General features: G+C 46.7%; 1 protein-coding gene across 1 annotated transcript; it reads right to left on the reverse strand.

Moving 5' to 3' along the window:
- Positions 1-1,942: 1,942 nt before the first annotated feature.
- LOC120874514 (pregnancy-associated glycoprotein 1-like) lies at positions 1,943-18,344 on the reverse strand. The gene is made up of 9 exons (XM_040255938.1): positions 18,244-18,344; positions 17,019-17,169; positions 8,424-8,541; positions 8,208-8,326; positions 6,814-7,007; positions 5,779-5,895; positions 3,967-4,108; positions 3,781-3,879; positions 1,943-2,092 (listed from the first exon to the last, which is right to left on the reverse strand). The coding sequence occupies exons 1-9, from the start codon at positions 18,342-18,344 to the stop codon at positions 1,943-1,945; spliced, it is 1,191 nt and encodes a 396-aa protein (XP_040111872.1).
- Between the last annotated feature and the right edge of the window lie 729 nt (positions 18,345-19,073).

Here is a 19,073-nt window from a genome sequence, read left to right on the forward strand (position 1 = left end):
ATGTAGGTCAAAAAGCAGCAGTTAGAATCAGACACGGAACAACTAAAAGATTAAAATTGGGAAAGGAGCATGACAAGGTATACATTGTTACTCTGGTTATTGAACTTGTATTTAGGAAAGATCATTCGTTATGCTGGACTGCATAAATCCCAAGATGGAATCAAGATTGCTGGGAGAAATATCAACATCCACAGATATGAAGATGACACCACCCTAATAACAGAAAGCAAAGAACTAAAGACCAATTGATAAGGAGAGGAGATGAGAAAAGCTGGCTTAAAACTCAACATCCAAAAAACTATTCACAAAAAGATACTCAACATTCACGGCATCCAGTCCCACCACTTCATGGCATATAGATGATGGAAAAGTGGAAACAGAGGCAACCCCATGGACTGCAGCCTACCAGGCTCCTCCATCCATGGGATTTTCTAGGCAAGAGTACTGGAGTGGCTTGCCATTGCCTTCTCCAATGAAAAACTTGTACAGTGTATTAAAAAGCAGATTCTCAGTTTGCTACAGAGGTCTGTAGTGTCAAAGCTATGATTTTTCCAGTAATCATGTACAGATGTGAGATCTGGACCATACAAAAGGTTGAATGCCAAAGAAGTGAGCTTTTGAACTGTGGTGCTTGAGAAGATTCTTGAGAGTCCCTTATACAACAAGGAGATCAAATCAGTCAATTTGAAAGGAAATCAACCTCTGACCCCTGCTGTCTTAGGTGAGGCATCTACTGAGGGACTCCAAGTGGAAAGAACGGATGCTTCCACTGCAAAGGTGCCTAACCATGGCAGCTCCAAGCAAATAGTTTGTAGCTCCACCCCTGGAGGAAGCCCAGAAAGGCTGAAGACTCTGTGTAGCCTGGGTCCCCCGATACATGCGTTGCATTGTCCCCAGCAGCATTGGAGGCAAAGGAAGGGGCATTCTTGGCCCTGGAGGAGGAGGATGGCTCAGGGATCCACTGGGACCACCACTTACCAAGTAGGCCTGGAAAGTCAGGAGCAGGCATATGTGGCAGAGAACTGGTTACTGGGGTGTGGGAACAAGAGGGAACCAGCTCTGCATGAAGTACCTCACTCAAAAACCCCTGGAGGAGAAGTCCAGCAATAAGATCATCTGAGAAGGGATGAACAGAGTCTATTTTATTACCCCTTATAGTTCCTCTGAATGAGGAGATGGTGGAGTTGGTGGGTCATCGCAAACTCTTCCATGGCCTAGAGCATCCCCTAGTCGCTATCCTTGGGGCTGCCTCTCCCCAGCTTCAGTCATGTAGTTCTGGAGGAAGTTGACAATCATATGTGTGAATCAGGGCCAGTGACCATGTAAAGCCAATCATAGGACCCCATGGCCCTGCCAGGTTGGTTGATCTAGGGATGTACAGGTGAACTGGGGTGAATCATTCAGGGAACACCCTTGAACTCTAATGGCTCCAAGCTTCTTTCCTTACTAGGAGATGCCTTCAGGATATATAACCCTAGGGCAGGTAGCTTGGACTCCCTCACTAGGTGTAGAAGCATTAAGGAAGAAAGTTATCAGGCTAAGACCATCAAAGAAGAGGGAAGGGAAAGACCAAGGGAGAGAAAGAGAGAACTGATGACTTCTGATTTCTTGGGTCCAGTCACTGAGATCTCTGTATTTGCTGAGTCTTGTGTCCTGGATTTCCAGAATCATTTCAATGAGTCTCCGTTTTCCTTGAAGCCAGTTGGAGTAGGGCTCCTCTCAATTTTGATTCAGACTTGGTTCTAGATCCTTCACTCCCAGACACAAACAGAGGCAACCATTTGTTCCAGCACCATTAAGAGTGAAATACTTTATTCTTTACTGAGAATAGGGTATGCAGACCACCAAAAACAGTTCACCAGCATCCTGGGCAGCAGTGCCCAAAGTGTCAGTGAGTGTGTATTAGGAGCGGCCTTACTGATTCCTGAACCACCCCAAGCATTTACACTGCCCTTGCCAGGCCAATCCTGTCATTTGCTCGATCAAAGACTGAGAAATACAGCCTCAGGAAGATGTTACCCAGGATCCAGGTCTCTGTAGATGGACTCACAGTGATCTCTTCAAAGATTGTATAGCAGTGGCCTCTAGAATCCTGGGGGAGTCAGAGACACACACCAGTCAGCATGAGCCCTTACCGGTGACTCCACCCCAATATCCAGACCCAGCACAATTCCTTGTCTTATTTCCCTCTTTTGGTAAGTATCAAGCAGTTTTCTCAGCAGCAGAGGATATGAGAATTCATCCAAAACCAAAGAGGGCCAAGACATGAGGTTGCCATGAGGAAGGGTGTTGGGGAGGGGAGGACTAGGAGTGGGGAAACAGAGGAATGAAAAACAACAAAGTCCTACTGTAGAGCGTAAGGAACTATATTCCATATAAAGTGATAAATCACATGAAAAAGAATAAGAAAAATATATTTTTATGTGTATAACTGAGTCACATTGCTGTGCAGCAGAACTTAATGCAACAATGAGATTAGCCACACTTCAATATAATTTTTTCAAAAAGAACAAGTGTGTCCATAGCTCTCCTCACTCCCTGTTTATTTCCTTCTGACTCCTGCTCTTTGTTTTCTCTGCAGAGAATACTGATTCTCCTCCAGCAACCCCACAATCCATACTTTATTAAAAAACTTTATTTTGTATTTGAGTATAGCTGATTAACAATAATCTGAATTTCAGGTGGACAGTAAAGAGACTCAATCGTATGTATCCAAGTATCCTGGTCCCAAAGACACCCCTTCCATCCAGGCTGTCATATAACTGAGCAGAGTTCCCTGTGATACACAGTAACTCATTGTTGGTTATCCATATTAAATAGAGCAGTGCCCACAACACTTTCTTGAAGACTTAACTCAGGAACGCTGTTAAGCCTCCTTCAGCCCACAGTCACCCTCTTTGGCCACTCCAGGCTTGACTGGGTAACATACTCTTGTTCCCCATCCCCACTGCTCAGTCTGTAGCCCTCATCACCCCTAGTAAGTCCCCAGTGCCCCAGTGCAGACCACCTTGACATGCCATTTGCATGGAATCCCATGCAGTTTTGCCTAGAACTAAGCAACCCTCCATAAGGCTCTATTAATTTGTGGTTTTAGAATTCCTGAAATTCCCTCTTTTCCTCAGAGCCTTCTTTGAGCCCATCAGCCTGCTCTGAACTCCCACTGGGATCTGACATGAAGCCTCCACTCACTGCCGGGGCTGAGCAGTCACTGTGTACCCTTTATTCATATTAGCATCCAACCTCCCCACAGAGGGGTCTGGTACCCCAACTCACAAAGGAGGCATCTGGCTGGAGCAAGGGAAAGATGGAGCTGAGAACTAGGCTGACCATGTAATTTATCATCCAAACCAGGAAAACTGTAAGAAAGGAAGGGAGACTGCTAACTTATGCTGGGACATCACACTGGGACTGTCTCCGCCATTCTCCTTGTAACATGGCCTATTCAGGGACTGCTAGTGCTGAATTCCATGTTCATGCACCTACGGGTTCAGATTGAATTGAAGTTCTTTGAGCACTGAGAACCTTAGTGTTTCCTTCTCCCTGATTCCCACCATGCCATATGGTATGGCCTCTCCACATTTATTTCAGGAAGATCACTGTCCCATATGGCCCTTTACTCTCAAGTGATTGGTTTTGTGGGAAGCATTGGCCCAGCCACAGGGCTCAGCAGCATCTGTAATGGTGTGACATGGCCTCCAGAGGGCGCCTTCCTCCCAGCAGTAGCCCCAGGGTTCCTGTAAGGTCCAGTTTAAGAACCAACCCTCAATATTGTCTCCTCACCTTGAGGATGTAGTCTCGAGCCGGCACTTGGTAGTTGACACCATTGATAGTGAAGAAAATAGGGGTCAGGGTATTGACCGCAGAACATGAAACGTAGTTCTGTTAGAGAAAGAAGGTGAGAGGTTGACCATGGTGATCCTTGTTATGTGTGGAGACTGGGAGTGACCCTGGGGCATGACCCTTCACCTTGGAACCCCGTGTCCTGGCGCCGATGAGCTCATGTATGTTATCGACCAGTATTCCTGGGCCTTTGATCACTGATACCCCGGTGTCAACAACGGCCTCACAGCCACCAGAACAAGCAATAACCTTTTGTCTCATGGAGATGCTGAGAGACAAAGGAAGAAAGCTGGCATCAAGGTCACTCTGAATGTCCCCAGAGTTTTCCCCTTCCTGACTATCTCCTAAACAGCCCTTTGTCTCTTGGCCTCTTTTCCTTTGCTCTCGACACAGAGCCTTTCTTGACATTCTCGAATGCAGTACTTGAATTCACCAGGATCTTTTGTACCTTGACAGAAGCTGGTCTTCCTTCCTAGAAGACTCCATTCCCCTTTGACTAGCAAATTTCTTTTCATCTTCCAGATTCTAGCTTTACTGTATTGTTTTTGGGAAGTCTTTCCCCCGGTGTTTATCAGTCTCCTGTCTTGGTCACTCTCTGTAGACCCTTCCTCATGTCTCCTGCTTCTACTGCTGCTAACTCACTTCAGTCGTGTCCAACTCTGCGCGACCTCATAGAGGGAAGCCCACAAGGCTCTGCCATCCCTGGGGTTTTCCATGCAGGAGTACTGGAGTGGGTTGCCATTGCCTTCTCTTCCTCATGTCTAGCATGTGCCAAAGTCACAATTCACTATGTGGGTGAGTCACTTCATGTACATCTGCCTTCTTAGATGTGAGGGTGAGTTTTATTCTTCTTGCCTCCTTAAAGTGCATGGCACACAGTGGATGCCCAATGCTTGTCTGTTCAATGAGTGAATGAAAACTTAGAAAACCATAAGAAACCTCCAGAGAGCTGTATCTGATGAGGAACAAATAATGGGTCACACACAGAGTAAAGATGGAGATTCTCAGGGGCAGCAGATTCTCATACTAGGGGAAGAGAGGGGCTCCTCTGGGAGAGGGTGTCCTCCAGCACTGCTCCTACAACCAGCTCAGACCCTGAGACCCTGGCCAGGAAATACATGACTAGCCCACAGAAACTCCAAAGGACAGGTCAGCCTTTGCTTGAGGGTATCACACAGAATCCTATCAATTATGCCTCTTGTCCTCAGGTCACTGCTGTGTCCCACCTTCCTGATTCTCTGTAATAGCCCCTGTCCCACTGTGTGCACAAGAACTTGGTGTGTCTTTTTTTTAGTTGCTTTCACGTCTTGAGACTAAAGCCAACCTCTCTTCACTGCTGGGTGGCTGCTCCCTAAGACCAGTTTTCCTCATTTTCTCAGGACTGTCCCTGTTTTTAAAATGACATTTATCTGTATTGAGAACTTCCTATGTCCTAGGTAGCCCTGGACAGTTGGTCATCTTATTATAACTCTGTTCAGGCTGGAGAAATTCTCCCTGATCCTCTGTTCACCACACTGTAGAGTCCTCTAACCATACTCTCCACCTCAAAGGGCAGTGGGTGCAGCATTCTCCCAGCTACAAAGAACTCTCTGGTGCCTTTTAGGACACTGGTCAGAGCCATGCTCAGAAGGCCTGGGGATTAAGAACCCATGGGTTGTTTGTGTATCTATGTGCTTGTATCTTTGTTTTTATCTGTGTTTATATGTGTCTCTGTGTGTGCTTGTGTGTCTCTGACTAGCTATGCATGTTTTTATGTGTTGCTGTTTATATGTGTCTGCTTGTGTGTTTCCATGTGTCTGTGTGTCTGTCTGTATCATTGTGGGTGGTGTACATGTCTGTGTGACTGTGTGTCTGAGAATGCATTTGTGTGTGTCTGCCTGTGTCCATGTACATTAGCAGGAGCATCACTTGGGCTGACCCTCAGAGGGAGAGGCTTACCGGTCCATGTGTACAATCCAGTCACCTGCTTGGATCAGTGGTACCCAGTTGAGCTCTCCCTTGTAATAGCGGTGGTCCACCCCACCAAACATCACCACACTGCCCTCCCGCTTGTCTCTGTAGAGAGAAGTGATGGGGAGATCCTTGGAGGACAGTAACAACAACACTTTCTGAGAGCTACGCTTGTCGACCCATCAAGGCCCTAATAAGGTCCCCATGTGCAGATGCAGAAATCGAGTCTAGGAAAGAATGAGATCCAGACTGAGGTCTGTTACTGGCTAATGAGTGGTACAGAGGAGGTTAGAAGCTGAATCATTGGCAGCGCTCCACCCACTATGTCTTCTGAAGATGCCCTGGACCTCCAGCAACCTGAGTGCACAGACACCTTCAGAGGACAGGGTGCTGAAGTGTTTTGGCTTTCCCCTTGTCCACCTTGTCATTTTTCAGGAAAATCAAGGCCTGGGAGTTCTAAGGGTCTCGGTTCAAGTCACCCAGAGTTGGCTCCAATGGCACATGACCTCTAATGTCAAAGGGCCCCAAAGCCAAAAGGGACCCCACTTCTGCTCTCCCTTTTATGAAATTCCTGATATTTCTTGAACAACAGGTCCCACACTTTTGTGTCCCACACTTTCATTTCTCACTGGGTCCTACAAATTGGGTAGCTGGTCCTGGGCTCACAGTGAAATGCTAATGAGGAAGAAAAGATATCCACCATCCTTCTCCTTCCTTCCTGATCAAAATCATGAGCAAATCCTAATACCTTTTCCTTCAACTTGTTTCCTGTTGCCTTCCATTAGCCTTCCTCCTCACTCATTCCCCTAGACCAAGATACTGGTCGTGAGCCCAAGAGTCGGCTTCCAATAAACTTTTATTTCTAAAAGCCAGGGGTGAAGCCAGGTAGGGTCCTGGGTACATAGTTATCCTGGGTTAGATTATCTCTCAGATACTTCTTATTCAAGTGTTGTATAAATTTTTGTGCAACTGAAAGCATCTTACAGCTAATTTGGAGAAAGGGATTGTCCATCTCAGACTTACTTGCTCAAGTAGAAGGCAAAAACAAGCTCAGAAATGGCACTTTCATTCTTCAGTTTGTCAAAGATGGGGATGGCTCCAGAGAAGGATACGTTGTGGTAGTTCAAGCCCAAGACGCCATCAAAAGTTATATCCTCAAACCCGTATTCCGCCATGCTTAGACCAAATGGCTGGTCAGTGCTTACAAGGTCCCCAATCTGTGGGAAAGAAGAGGGTTCCCACTTTCAGATACATGAAGTGGGGCTAGGACTGGGCTGGGATGCATTGCCATTAGATCCTCAGAGAAGAATTGAGGCTGAGGTCTGTCTTCAGTGGCCGACAGATGGTTAGATAAAACCGGGAGGGGAATTTGGGTTCTATTTGAGAGAGGCTGTGAATTTTATAACATCTGCCCCACTGAAAAATACCAACTGAGTGAGTCAAATTGACCTCATGGCTTCTCTACAGATGGAGCTACAGGGGTCAGGCCAGGTCCCATTGGTACCACCTTATGGACAAAACAGTCGAGAGCAAGCCTTCTCTTTGGCAGCACTGTGACCTAATGACAAGAATGGACTGCATTCTCTGTAATGTACTGTGGATTCTGCATCTGTCCAGAAAGACAAAAGCCAAAAACACAATCTTGTTTGCAGGGTTCTATGAAATTACTGCCTGGGGAAATCACTTTTGGGTATATGTGTATATTTTGGGGATATCTGTGAGTGTGTATGAGAGAGAAAGGGAGAGAGGGGAACTACACCAGGATTTTGGGGAAGTAGGCCATAGGTTTATTAGACTCTCAAGGGTCCTCTAGAGTGAGAACTCATTCATCAGGCCCCTTGACTTCTCAGGTCCCCAGTTTCCCACTCTGGATACCTGAAGCCCTTGACTGCCCCCAGGGTCCCCAGATCAGTTTTATCCTGTCCCCAAACACCCCACAGCAACTTCAGTCCTGAAAAGACAGCCTAACTCCGCCTTTTATCACATGTGTGCCCTCAGCAGGCCCTTGCTGTCTGTACCTCAGTTTCCTCATATGTCTCATGAGCTAATCAGAGTAACTGCTGTGTGAGGTTGTTGCAGGATTAAACCAGTTATCACTTGAAAGTGCCTGAAACAGTCTGTGAACATAAAAGTGATGGTTTTTTCCCCTCTTCTTGCTACCAGCAAAATGAACCTTGAACTACTCATGGGCAGAGGAGTTGCAAGTCCACACCTCAAACCACTCTGCGCATTAGCTAATCTGCTTGCTCATGTGTCACCACGGGCACTGCCTCCCCAGAAACATGATCCTGTGGATACGATGGCTAATATTTATGGGAGTTAGGCTAGGAAGGGTCCTGGCAGGTGGTCCTGCCTCTGTTTTTCCAGCAGTGGTCAGTCCATAGCCACTTTTGATTCAGCATATATTACACTGTTACCCGAACTGTGTCATGAGCAACAACTCCTTTCATGCTCCCAGATTCGTAGGCGACGCTGAAGGTCTTATTGGTAATCCGGAAGGTGGAAGACCGAAGATGTCTGAACCTACCGTGTATAGCTGGAGACACAAGAGATGAGTGTCATCAGGTGCCAGGGTGGAAACAGGGTGGCAGGGAAAGTGAAAGATGGTCCGGGTATGGGGTGTCTGTACTCACAACAGGGTGGAATGGCACAAATGTCAGAGGGCACCCACAAGTCAGATGAGCCTGTGTCAAAGATAACCTGGAATTCTTGAGGGGGTGTTCCAATGGTGATGCTACCCATGTAGACCACCTACAGGAAGAAGGAGGGAGTGGGTTAGTGTAGAACTGGCTACCCTCTATACCCACACTGCTGCCTCCCTCTGGGTGTCACATGTCTCTTGAGATCACTTTCTAACCACCGTGCAGCTCAAAGACTTTGGTCACAGAGGTATCTGCATTTGATATATTTTTCCTGTGCTACATTGTATGCAGGATATTGACTCTATGACCAGGCGTTGAAGTGGTACCTCCTTCATGGGAACCCCAGAAACATAACCACTATGCCTCCAGGACCGCTGGACACACAAGGAAGTCCTGGTGCCTTCATTTGAGAAGCTCTGTAGTCTCTTCAATCCCAGCCTTAGCACCCCCTTCTCCAGGAGGTCCTTCTTGTTCCACTCCAGCCACTCCCTCCAAACTCAGACCACATCCAATTAACACCACATAGGTGACCCTTTCATTTGACATGTATTTACTCTTTGCCTATCTCTCAGGCTTGCGTGGGCATTCTTGAAGACAAAATAAGCCCTTTGTCTAATCTGAAAACTGTTAGGGGTCAAACTCCGGCCATGACAGGCTCAGCAAGGTATATTCGGCACAGGACCTAAGTCATGTCTTCCTAACAGAGTATTCCTTGACCAAATTAGGAAAACTCCCCATACACACCAACCAAAAGAGACAGCATATGCGCTCATCCTGCCTGGCCAATCATGTAACGCCAGCTACCCCTGTAATTGAGACAAAGAACTGCCTGTATATAAGCAGCTATACTCCTTTGTTCGGGGCTCTTGTTGGATTCCACTGTGTGGGATGAGACTTGGGCCCTAGCATGCTAGAAATAAAACTCCCTTCCTGCCTTTGCATTACTGTGGTGGACTTGTTCTCTCGGTCGGTATGGAGATACAGGCTCGGTGCTTAACATTTGGGGGCTCGTCCAGGATTTCCATCTGACCGGGGAGAATAACTCTCCTGGTAGAAGGGAGTAACCTCATCAGAAGATATGAGCTCTGAACATCGGTGTTAATTTTGGATTGAGTTCAGCGTAAGGCCAAGGCCCGGTATCATGCCGGGGAGGCAGCTGGCTCTGGTTACTGGATTAAGTCCAGTGTGAGGCCGGGTCCCTGGTAACGTACCAGGAAGGCAGCTGGCAGAAGCAAGTCCAGCGTGAGGCCGGGTCCCCAGTAACGTACAGGGAAGGCAGCTGGCACTGAGGACGTCCTGATGGTAAGACACTTAAAAAATGGAAAAGAGGTTTCTAACAGTGTAGGGAGGATTGTTGAGAACTGGAATTTGTTTGTGTATTGTCCCTGTGTCTCTGTGTGTGTGCCGGCACTGTCCTTGTGAGCCTTGTGAGTGTCATTGTTATTTGTGTTCCTTGTGGCCATGGGGCAATCTACTCCTACACCGTTGTCTCTGATAACTGACCACTTCTCTGATTTCAAGTCTAGAGCACAGAATCTATCATTGCTGGTGAAGAAAAGCAAGTTAGTAACTTTTTGTTCTGCCGAGTGGCCTGCTTTTGATGTCGGCTGGCCACAAAAAGGCACCTTCAGCCTACCTACTATTTGAGCGGTCAAAGAGAAGGTGCTCACTCCCGGTCCTGCCGGGTACCCAGACCAAGCTCCCTATATTCTGGTCTGGCAGGATCTAGTGAAAAACCCGCTGGGATGGCTTAAACCCTTTGTCCTTGCTCCTCCCAAACCTCCCCGTCCCTCCTCCCCGACTGTAACCTCGCCAGGCCCACAGGTGCTAGTCATGCAAGCTTCCGAAGAGAAGGAAGAAAAGAAGGACGAAAAGCAGCCGAAACCAGTGTTCCAGGAATCTTCTCTGTATCCTAATCTGATAGACCTGGAGACTAAATTGTCCCCACCCCCTTATGTGGATCCACATCCGCCCTTGCTTCCACAGGTTCCACAGGTTTCATCGGGAGAAACCCAGAGGGGAACCAAGCCTTCGGCTCCTCTCTGAGAAGGAGGCCCTGCCCGGGGAACTTGGGGAAGGACGAGGGGAATAGCCAACATGGCGGAAGAAGAAGACCCGGAAGTTCCCTCCTCCACTGTTTGGGCATTTCCGGTTCGGGTGGGGCCAGCCAGGGAGGACGGAGAATGGACATATCAATATTGGCCCTTCTCCACTAGTGATCTTTACAACTGGAAGACCCAGACTCCTTCATTTTCTGAAAGACCGCAGGGACTTATTGATCTTTTAGAGTCTATTCTTTTCACTCACAATCCCACTTGGGATGATTGTCAGCAATTGTTACAGGTGCTTTTTACTACAGAGGAACACGAATGGATCCTGTCAGAAGCCCAGAAGAATGTGCCCGGGATAGATGGGAGGCCCACAGTACAGCCTAACCTTCTTGAGGAGGGGTTCCCTTTGGTGTGACCCAGCTGGGACTTCGAACATGCTGAAGGTAGTGAGCGTCTCCGGGTGTACCGCCAGACTCTTATGGCTGGCCTTAGAGCAGCCGCCAGAAAGCCAACAAATTTGGGAAAAATAAATTCGGTAAGGCAGGAGCCAAATGAGAGCCCAGCAGCTTTCCTTAAAAGACTAATGGAAGCTTTTAGACAATATACCCCTATGGACCCACAATCAGATGAGTCACGAGCGGCTGTTATGTTAGCATTTGTGAATCAGGCAGCCCCCAATATTAAAAGAAAGCTACAAAATGTAGAGAGGTTAAGTGAGCAATCCCTGCAGGATCTAGTGAGGGCAGCAGAGAGAGTTTTTAATCATAGAGAGACCCCAGAAGAAAGAGAGGACCACATTAGAAGGGAAGAAAGGGAATTTAGAGCTGAAGAAAACCGTAGAAATCAAAAAGAACTGGCCCAGATATTTTTTGCTGGGGTTGAAAACAAGGGCAAGGTCCAAAAAGGGAAAAAAGATGGACTCAAAAATTGAAGAAAAAACAGTAAGGCGTAAACTTGAAAAGAACCAATGTGCACTTTGTAAAGAGTTAGGACATTGGAAAGATAAATGCCCCCAAAAAAATCTGAAAGAGAGGCCCAGGACCTCCAAGAATGAGACCCCTTCTCCAGAAAGTCATATCCTCTATGCGAGAGAAGATAATGACTGGGGGGGGGGGTCAAGGCTCGGCACCCCTCCCCGAGTCCTAGGTAACCATAAATGTGGAGGGGAAACTGGTTGGCTTCATGGTGGACACAGGAGCCCAGTACTCAGTTCTAAACCAAAGGATGGACCCATGTCTAAGAAAAGCAGTTGGGTGCAGGGAGCAACCGGAACTAAACGATATGGATGGACCACCAAATGGCATGTGAACTTGGGGGCCCACCAGGTGACCCACTCTTTCCTGGTGATACCTGAATTCCCGGCACCCTTGCTAGGAAAAGACTTGTTGTCTAAGGTAAATGCCCAAATTCATTTCGACCATGGACAGGTGTCAGTCCTGGATGGGACCGGACATCCTCTTCAAGTTCTGTCTCTGGCATTAAACGATGAATACAGACTCTATCTGCCAGAGGCCCCAACGACAATAAGCCCTGATGTACAGTTATGGGTTCAGAAATACCCTCAGGCCTGGGCAGAAACGGCAGAGATGGAACTAGCCAAACAGCCGCCTCCTATCATCGTCGAGCTAAAGGCCAATGCTTTTCCAGTGAGGGTAAGACAATATCCCATGAGTCAAGAGGCTAGACAAGGAATTACACCTCATATACAACGCCTCATGAAAACACGGATCCTAAAAAGGTGCCGGTCCCCATGGAACACTCCCCTGTTGCCCGTGAAAAAGCCTGGGGAAACTGATTTCAGACCAGTTCAGGATCTCCGTGAAGTCAACAAATGGGTGAGTGATATTCATCCCACAGTCCCCAACCCTTACACACTACTAAGCAGCTTACCTCCAAACTATGTCTGGTATACTGTCTTAGACTTGAAAGATGCCTTTTTCAGTTTGCCCCTCGCCCCCGCAAGCCAAGAGATCTTTGCCTTCGAATGGCAAGAAGACGGTGGCCAGACCCCCGTACAACTGACATGGACTCGCTTACCACAGGGTTTCAAAAATTCGCCCACGCTGTTCAATGAGGCCCTGGATGAAGACCTCCGTGAGTATCAGGTTGAGCACCCTACTATTGTTTTACTGCAGTATGTCAATGACCTCATGCTGGCAGCAACTACAGAAACGAGCTGCCAAGAGGCAACAGGTGATCTTCTTCAGACCTTGGGGACTTTGGGTTACAGGGCCAGTGCCAAGAAGGCCCAAATCACCAAACAAGAGGTCACATACCTCGGTTACAAAATAAAACAGGGCCAAAGATGGCTAACACAGGCTATGAAAGAAACCATTCTCCAGATCCCTGAGCCAGCTAACCCTAGACAAGTAGAGAGTTCCTGGGAACTGTGGGGTATTGCCGGTTATGGATCTTGGGGTTTGCAGAAAAGGCAAGGCCCTTATATGAAGGGACAAAAGAAAATAAAGACTGAAAATGGACTGAGCCAATGAAAAAGGCCTTCCGGGAGCTAAGGCGAGCCTTGCTGGAAGCTCCTGCCCTTGCCCTCCCTGACCCATCTAAGCCTTTTCAATTATTTATAGATGAAAAAACGAGGTGTAGGAAAAGGGGTATTAACACAGAAATGGGGACTGTGAAAACGACCTATAGCTTACCTCTCCAAGAGGCTGGACCCAGTGGCAGCAGGGTGGCCACCTTGTCTCCGTATTATTGCAGCCACCGCCCTCTTGGTCCACGATGCTGATAAACTGACTTATGGACAGAAACTCTTGTTCTACACTCCTCATGCCATAGAGAGAGCTCTAAAACAGCCCCCAGGTAAATGGATTTCTAATGCCCGATTGACACACTATCAGGCCTTGCTGCTCGACACCCCACGGATACATTTCCAAACGCCTTGTTCTTTAAATCCGGCTACTCTTTTGCCCAATCCAGAGGGGGATGGCCCCCTCCACAACTGTGATGAAATACTGGCCGGGGTAACAGCAATACGAAAGGACTTAACGGATATGCCACTGGACAACAATGAACTAATATGGTTTACAGATGGGAGCAGTTATATAAAAGATGGACAGAGACGGGCGGGAGCCGCAATAGTAAATGACTCTGGACAGACAATATGGGCTGAGGCCCTTCCCCCAGGCACCTCCGCACAAAAGGCAGAATTAATTGCCTTAATTCAAGCACTAGAGAGGGCCAAAGGAGAGAGAATAACCATTTACACTGACAGTCGCTATGCCTTTGGCACGGTGCACATCCAGGGCCCAATATACCGGGAACGGGGGTTTTTGACAGCTGAAGGAAAAGAAATTAAAAATTTGCCTGAGATCCGTAGACTTTTGGAGGCCATACAGATGCCTTGAGCTGTGTCAATAGTACACGTACCTGGACACCAGAAAGGCGAGGACCCTAAGGCACGAGGGAATCATGCCGCAGACCTGGCAGCCTGCAGGGCAGCTGATGAAGACTACATCACCCCTGTATTGGCGATCGGACTTCCGCCTCCAGGTATGGGAACTTTGCCCCCGACCCCTGAGTATTCCTCCTCTGACCTTGCCTGGATCCAAGAAAACATCGATGGTACCGAGACTCAGATGGCTACTTGATACTCCCCACTCATCTGGGATGACAACTATGTGAACATTTACACTTGACTACTCATCTGGGAGAGAAAAAGACTCTGATACTCCTCCAAACAGCACGTCTGCAATACCCGCGGCACCAAACAACTCTGAGAGACATAGTTCATGCTTGTAAGGCATGTCAACAGATGCGATCAGGAAAAGGACAACATGCAGGACTGAGGTATCAGGGAGAAAGACCAGGGCAGCACTGGGAAATAGATTTTACCGAGGTAAGGCCAGGCAAGTATGGTTACCGGTATTTGTTAGTCTTGGTAGATACCTTTTCGGGATGGGTAGAAGCTTTTCCTACAAAGGAAAAAACCACAATGATAGTGGCGAAAAAGATTTTAGAAGAAATAGTTCCCAGGTTTGGTCTGCCGGTGACCATTGGCTCTGATAATGGACCTGCTTTCGTGAGTCAAATAGTTCAGAGCCTTGCCCTAGCTCTGGGGACCAAATGGAAGTTACATTGTGAATACAGTCCACAGAGCTCAGGGCAAGTTGAAAAAATGAATCGGACCCTAAAAGAAACTTTAACCAAATTGGCTATAGAGACTGGCGGGGACTAGGTGACCCTCCTTCCCTTTGCTCTCTTCCGTGCACGTAATACTCCTTATCTACTTAATCTGACCCCATTTGAAATTCTATATGGGAGACCTCCTCCTGTCTGTACAATCTTTGAAGGAAAGAAACTACCGCCCCCCACGTTGAGGCAATTCCAAGAGGCCTTGATGGCCTTAGGTAAGGTGCATTCTCGTGTTTGGAAATTGCTTCGAGAAATACACATAGGTCAAAATAAAGGGACTATCCCCTCCCATGATATTGGCCCAGGAGATTGGGTATGGGTCAGAAGGCACCACATCAAGGCACTAGAACCTAGATGGAAGGGTCCTTATGTTGTTCTTACCACCCCCACTGCCCTGAAGGTCGACGGCATCGGGCCTTGGGTGCATTGCAACCACATACGTCAAGCCACCCCAGCAGAACAAGAAGATGCCAGAAAAGAATGGGAAGCATCTTTACATCCGTCCAACCCCCTCAAGCTGAAGCTCCACCGCCGACAGGACCAAGACAAATCGTCTGGACCATCTTATGGATGACCACGTTACTCTGCTCTGAAGCTGCCATCGTAAACCAGCATCAACCCGTCAGGATCACCTAGAAACTGCAGAATGGACTGACACGTGAGATACTTAACTCAACCACTGCAATACATCCACCAAATACGTGGTGGCCAGACTTGTACTTTGATCTTAGACCAGTAATAAATGTGCCTTGGGCTAGGGGTTTTCTCCGGATGCAAGGGTTCTGGGCATGCCCAGGCCACCACAGAACTAACTGGAAGACTTGTGGGGGGACACAAGATTATTTTTGTAAATCATGGGATTATGTTACTTCCAATGATTGGCCCAAAAGACCTTAAATCCTCAAAAAAAAAAAAAAAAAAACCTTACAGGGTTAAAAGAGAACCTATTACTGCCATAACTATAGCAACTATGTTTGGTCTTGGAATAGCTGGGGCCAGAACGGGAATAACAGCCTTGTCCCTACAAAGCCAGGGATTTAACTCCCTAAGAGCGGCCATAGATGAAGACATCATCCATATAGAGCAATCTATTAGCCATTTGAAATCGTCCTTAACTTCCCTATCTGAAGTAGTTCTGCAAAATAGAAGAGGATTAGATCTGCTTTTTCTGCAACAAGGGGGACTCTGTGCAGCCCTAGGAAAAGAATGTTGTTTCTATGCTGATCACACAGGAATAGTCAGAGAGTCTATGGCCAAAGTGAGAGAGGGACTAGCCCAGCGTCAACGAGAAGGTGAGGCCCAACAAGGGTGGTTTGAATCCTGGTTTCAACAGTCCCCCTGGTTGACCACTCTAATCTCCACATTGCTGGGGCCCCTACTAGTGCTTTTACTAATGCTAACTTTTGGTCCATGTATTATCAATAGACTTATAACCTTTGTAAAAGAGCGTATAAACACCGTACAGCTGTTTGTGCTTTGGCAACAATATCAAACTGTGTCTCAAAATCAAGAGGAAGATTCCTCTATATGATCTAAGGACAGGGGGGAATGTTAGGGGTCAAACTCCGGCCATGACAGGCTCAGCAAGGTATATTCGGCACAGGACCTAAGTCTTGCCTTCCTAACAGAGTATTCCTTGACCAAATTAGGAAAACTCCCCATACACACCAACCAAAAGAGACAGCATATGCGCTCATCCTGCCTGGCCAATCATGTAATGCCAGCTACCCCTGTAACTGAGACAAAGAACTGCCTGTATATAAACAGCCATACTCCTTTGTTCGGGGCTCTTGTCGGATTCCACTGTGTGGGATGAGACTTGGGCCCTAGCGCACTAGAAATAAAACTCCCTTCCTGCCTTTGCATTACTGTGGTGGACTTGTTCTCTTGGTCGGTACGGAGATACGGGCTCAGTGCTTAACAAAAACAGTAACCACAGTGATTCTTATGACCATACAAGGAATACAGGTTCAGTAACTTTTTACTGCTGTCATTCTTACATCTGTGGAAACTGAATTCCTCTGCCAGGGGATTCACAATTGCTTTGCAGTTGGTTCTCCCTTTTGATCAGTGATGGTTCACTCTTCATCTGTAACTGAGGGGCTCACTTAGTTCAGAAGGAACAATCGCCCTCAAATTAATGACACATCTTTGACACAGAAATGTATATTTACCTGCCACCTGGTAATTGCCAGGCCCAGTCATAAAGACAAACAGTTGAGGAGGAGAGTGCCTTCTCCTTTGGGTGGGGTCCCTGTTTTCCAGTGTCTCGGCCTCCTGCAGGAACCCCATCCCCATCATCCCACCTGGCACCTCCAGATGAGCCCCAGTGCTAGACTAAAGCACCAGGGGGCGCTGCGGAGCACCATCCTCCCAAAATACTCACATCCTTGGTTTTTCTCAGCGGGTGAATAGTTACATTTGAGCCACGAAAAGAAATCTGGGACAATATGTAAGCATGCTCCTTCAGGAAATTGTTCAGCATGTTTTTTCCACTGAGGGTTTTTCTCATAGTCTTCACTCTCCTTAGAGGTATTCTTTCACCGAGCATTTGACGAAGAAAACAAAGAAGATGCTACAATTAGCTGTCAGTGTTAAGGCATAACTGTCATTGTAATGGCCCTGTGTATTTTCTAATCATTTTTATGAAGCACATTATTATCAGAATTTTATGCATATACCATGGCAAAGACGTAGATTTGAATACAGGATCTGTTCTGAAATCTTGGGTAAGCTATATGACCATGTGCTGTCTCAGTCTCCCCTTCAGTAAAATGGTGGAATGCAACCATACAAACCGTCCAAATAGAATATCTTGGGGATAAGTGAAGTGATGGATATAAGGTACCTGATAAATAAGAAGTCTCAACAATGACAGCCATTAGCATTGCTTTTGTCATCCCACTCATTCCTTCTCATAGAACCTCAAGGAATGAGGTAGAAGGGGGACTATTTTCCTCTTTTACAAAGGAGAATTTGAAATGCAAGAGGTTTCTGAGTTGGCTGTGGTCACACTGCTTATCAGATATAAAACAGTGTATATAAAACAGTGTAACTTTCTCCAAGTTGAAAGAGACAAGACACTTGAAAGAAGAGTCCAAAATATAGGGAATGAATAAGGGAAATTCAAAGGCTTGAGAAGGAAGTAAGAGTCAAATGAACAATTAAAAGCAAACAACACAAAGAGAAATACACTCCCAGTGACTTCCAAAGTGATGTAGAGATAAATGACAGTGACACAGAGATGCAGACATAGGCATATACACACGAAAATAGACAGGGGGAAAAAGAGGACATGTTGAACAAAATGTAGAAAATGCTATTCCACAGGACCACATAGACATCTGCATAGACTGTGCACAGAACAGTTGCAAGGAGTTGCATTTTTAATAGGTAATGACATGACTGGACCCCAAGATTTGTGCAACCCAACCAAGACCTTGGGATCCACAGTTCCTATAGCAAGTTACATATCAATAAGTAAGAGTAGAGCATTAATACTCTTAGGGAAATATTCCATTCCCTTCTAAACCTGATGGCTGGAAGAATAATCAGATGAAAAGAAAAATCCGAGAAAGGAATATGATGTGGCTTACAGTCCCCATACTTACTTGACTGTGCACTCTGAGAAGGCCACCAGCCCAAGGAGCACAAGCCACTTCATGCTTCTTTCCTGGCTCCAAGTACTCAGGGAAGTTTGGGTTTTTAGCATGTAGTGGTGAGCAGGAGCCCCTAGGTATATATGCTCTGACCTACCCGAGTTTTCCCCTTTAGGTGACTAAAAGATCTGAAAAAAAAAACATAAAGCTCTCGATAAAATCTTTACCTTCATCAGTGTCCTTGACAAGTAGCCTTTGAAGCTTCTCAGAATACGGAGAATTCAACTGTAATCTCTTCCTTGAAGCTTGGCTGGAAAATCAAACTGATCTGCATGGACTCTAAGAAGACTGAGAACCTTGCCTACATGGAGAAAAAACTACTAAGAATATCATGCAAATGGATACTAGGGGCTGTGCTTGACATTCATGGATTCATGTCATCTTCCTAGCCACTTCATCAGACATGCATTGCTGTCTTCATTGGAGAGGAGATTGCTAGGAGGATAAGTGGTCAAATGGCAAAGTGAAGACTTCAGGCACAGCCCAGGGGCATACAACTGGCTTTAGGGAGTGGGTCTAATGGCAGACATCAGGGGCACCTATGGTGCCAGGCTGCATCAAAGATTTAGGGAAGAATATTACTTCAATTGTATAGTTTCAGTATTGGAAGATATGTTGTATGCATCCACAAGATATTTTATATCTTCCAACAACTGGACAAGGAAGAACTGTGTGCTAGGTTCTGGGTTAAAGGCTTCAGAGTCAAAGTTGATTAAGACAAAGTAGTCTTTATCTTAAGAGAGCTAGAAGTCTAGTTCTCACAAACCCATGGCCCCAGGAGG

The sequence above is a fragment of the Oryx dammah genome, unplaced genomic scaffold (assembly GCF_014754425.2).
Source record: "Oryx dammah isolate SB20612 unplaced genomic scaffold, SCBI_Odam_1.1 HiC_scaffold_15, whole genome shotgun sequence".
NCBI lineage: Eukaryota > Metazoa > Chordata > Mammalia > Artiodactyla > Bovidae > Oryx > Oryx dammah.

What these genes read in the sequence shown, in the direction of transcription:
- LOC120874514 (XM_040255938.1), bottom strand. Translation starts at nt 18,344, where the DNA reads ATGCTAAAAACCCAAACTTCCCTGAGTACTTGGAGCCAGGAAAGAAGC. An exon ending in TTGCTCATGACACAGTTCGG is followed by an intron (nt 7,008 to 8,207) that starts GTAACAGTGTAA and finishes TCTTTCCCACAG; the next exon opens with ATTGGGGACCTTGTAAGCAC. An exon ending in TTTGCCTTCTACTTGAGCAA is followed by an intron (nt 5,896 to 6,813) that starts GTAAGTCTGAGA and finishes TTCTCTCTACAG; the next exon opens with AGACAAGCGGGAGGGCAGTG.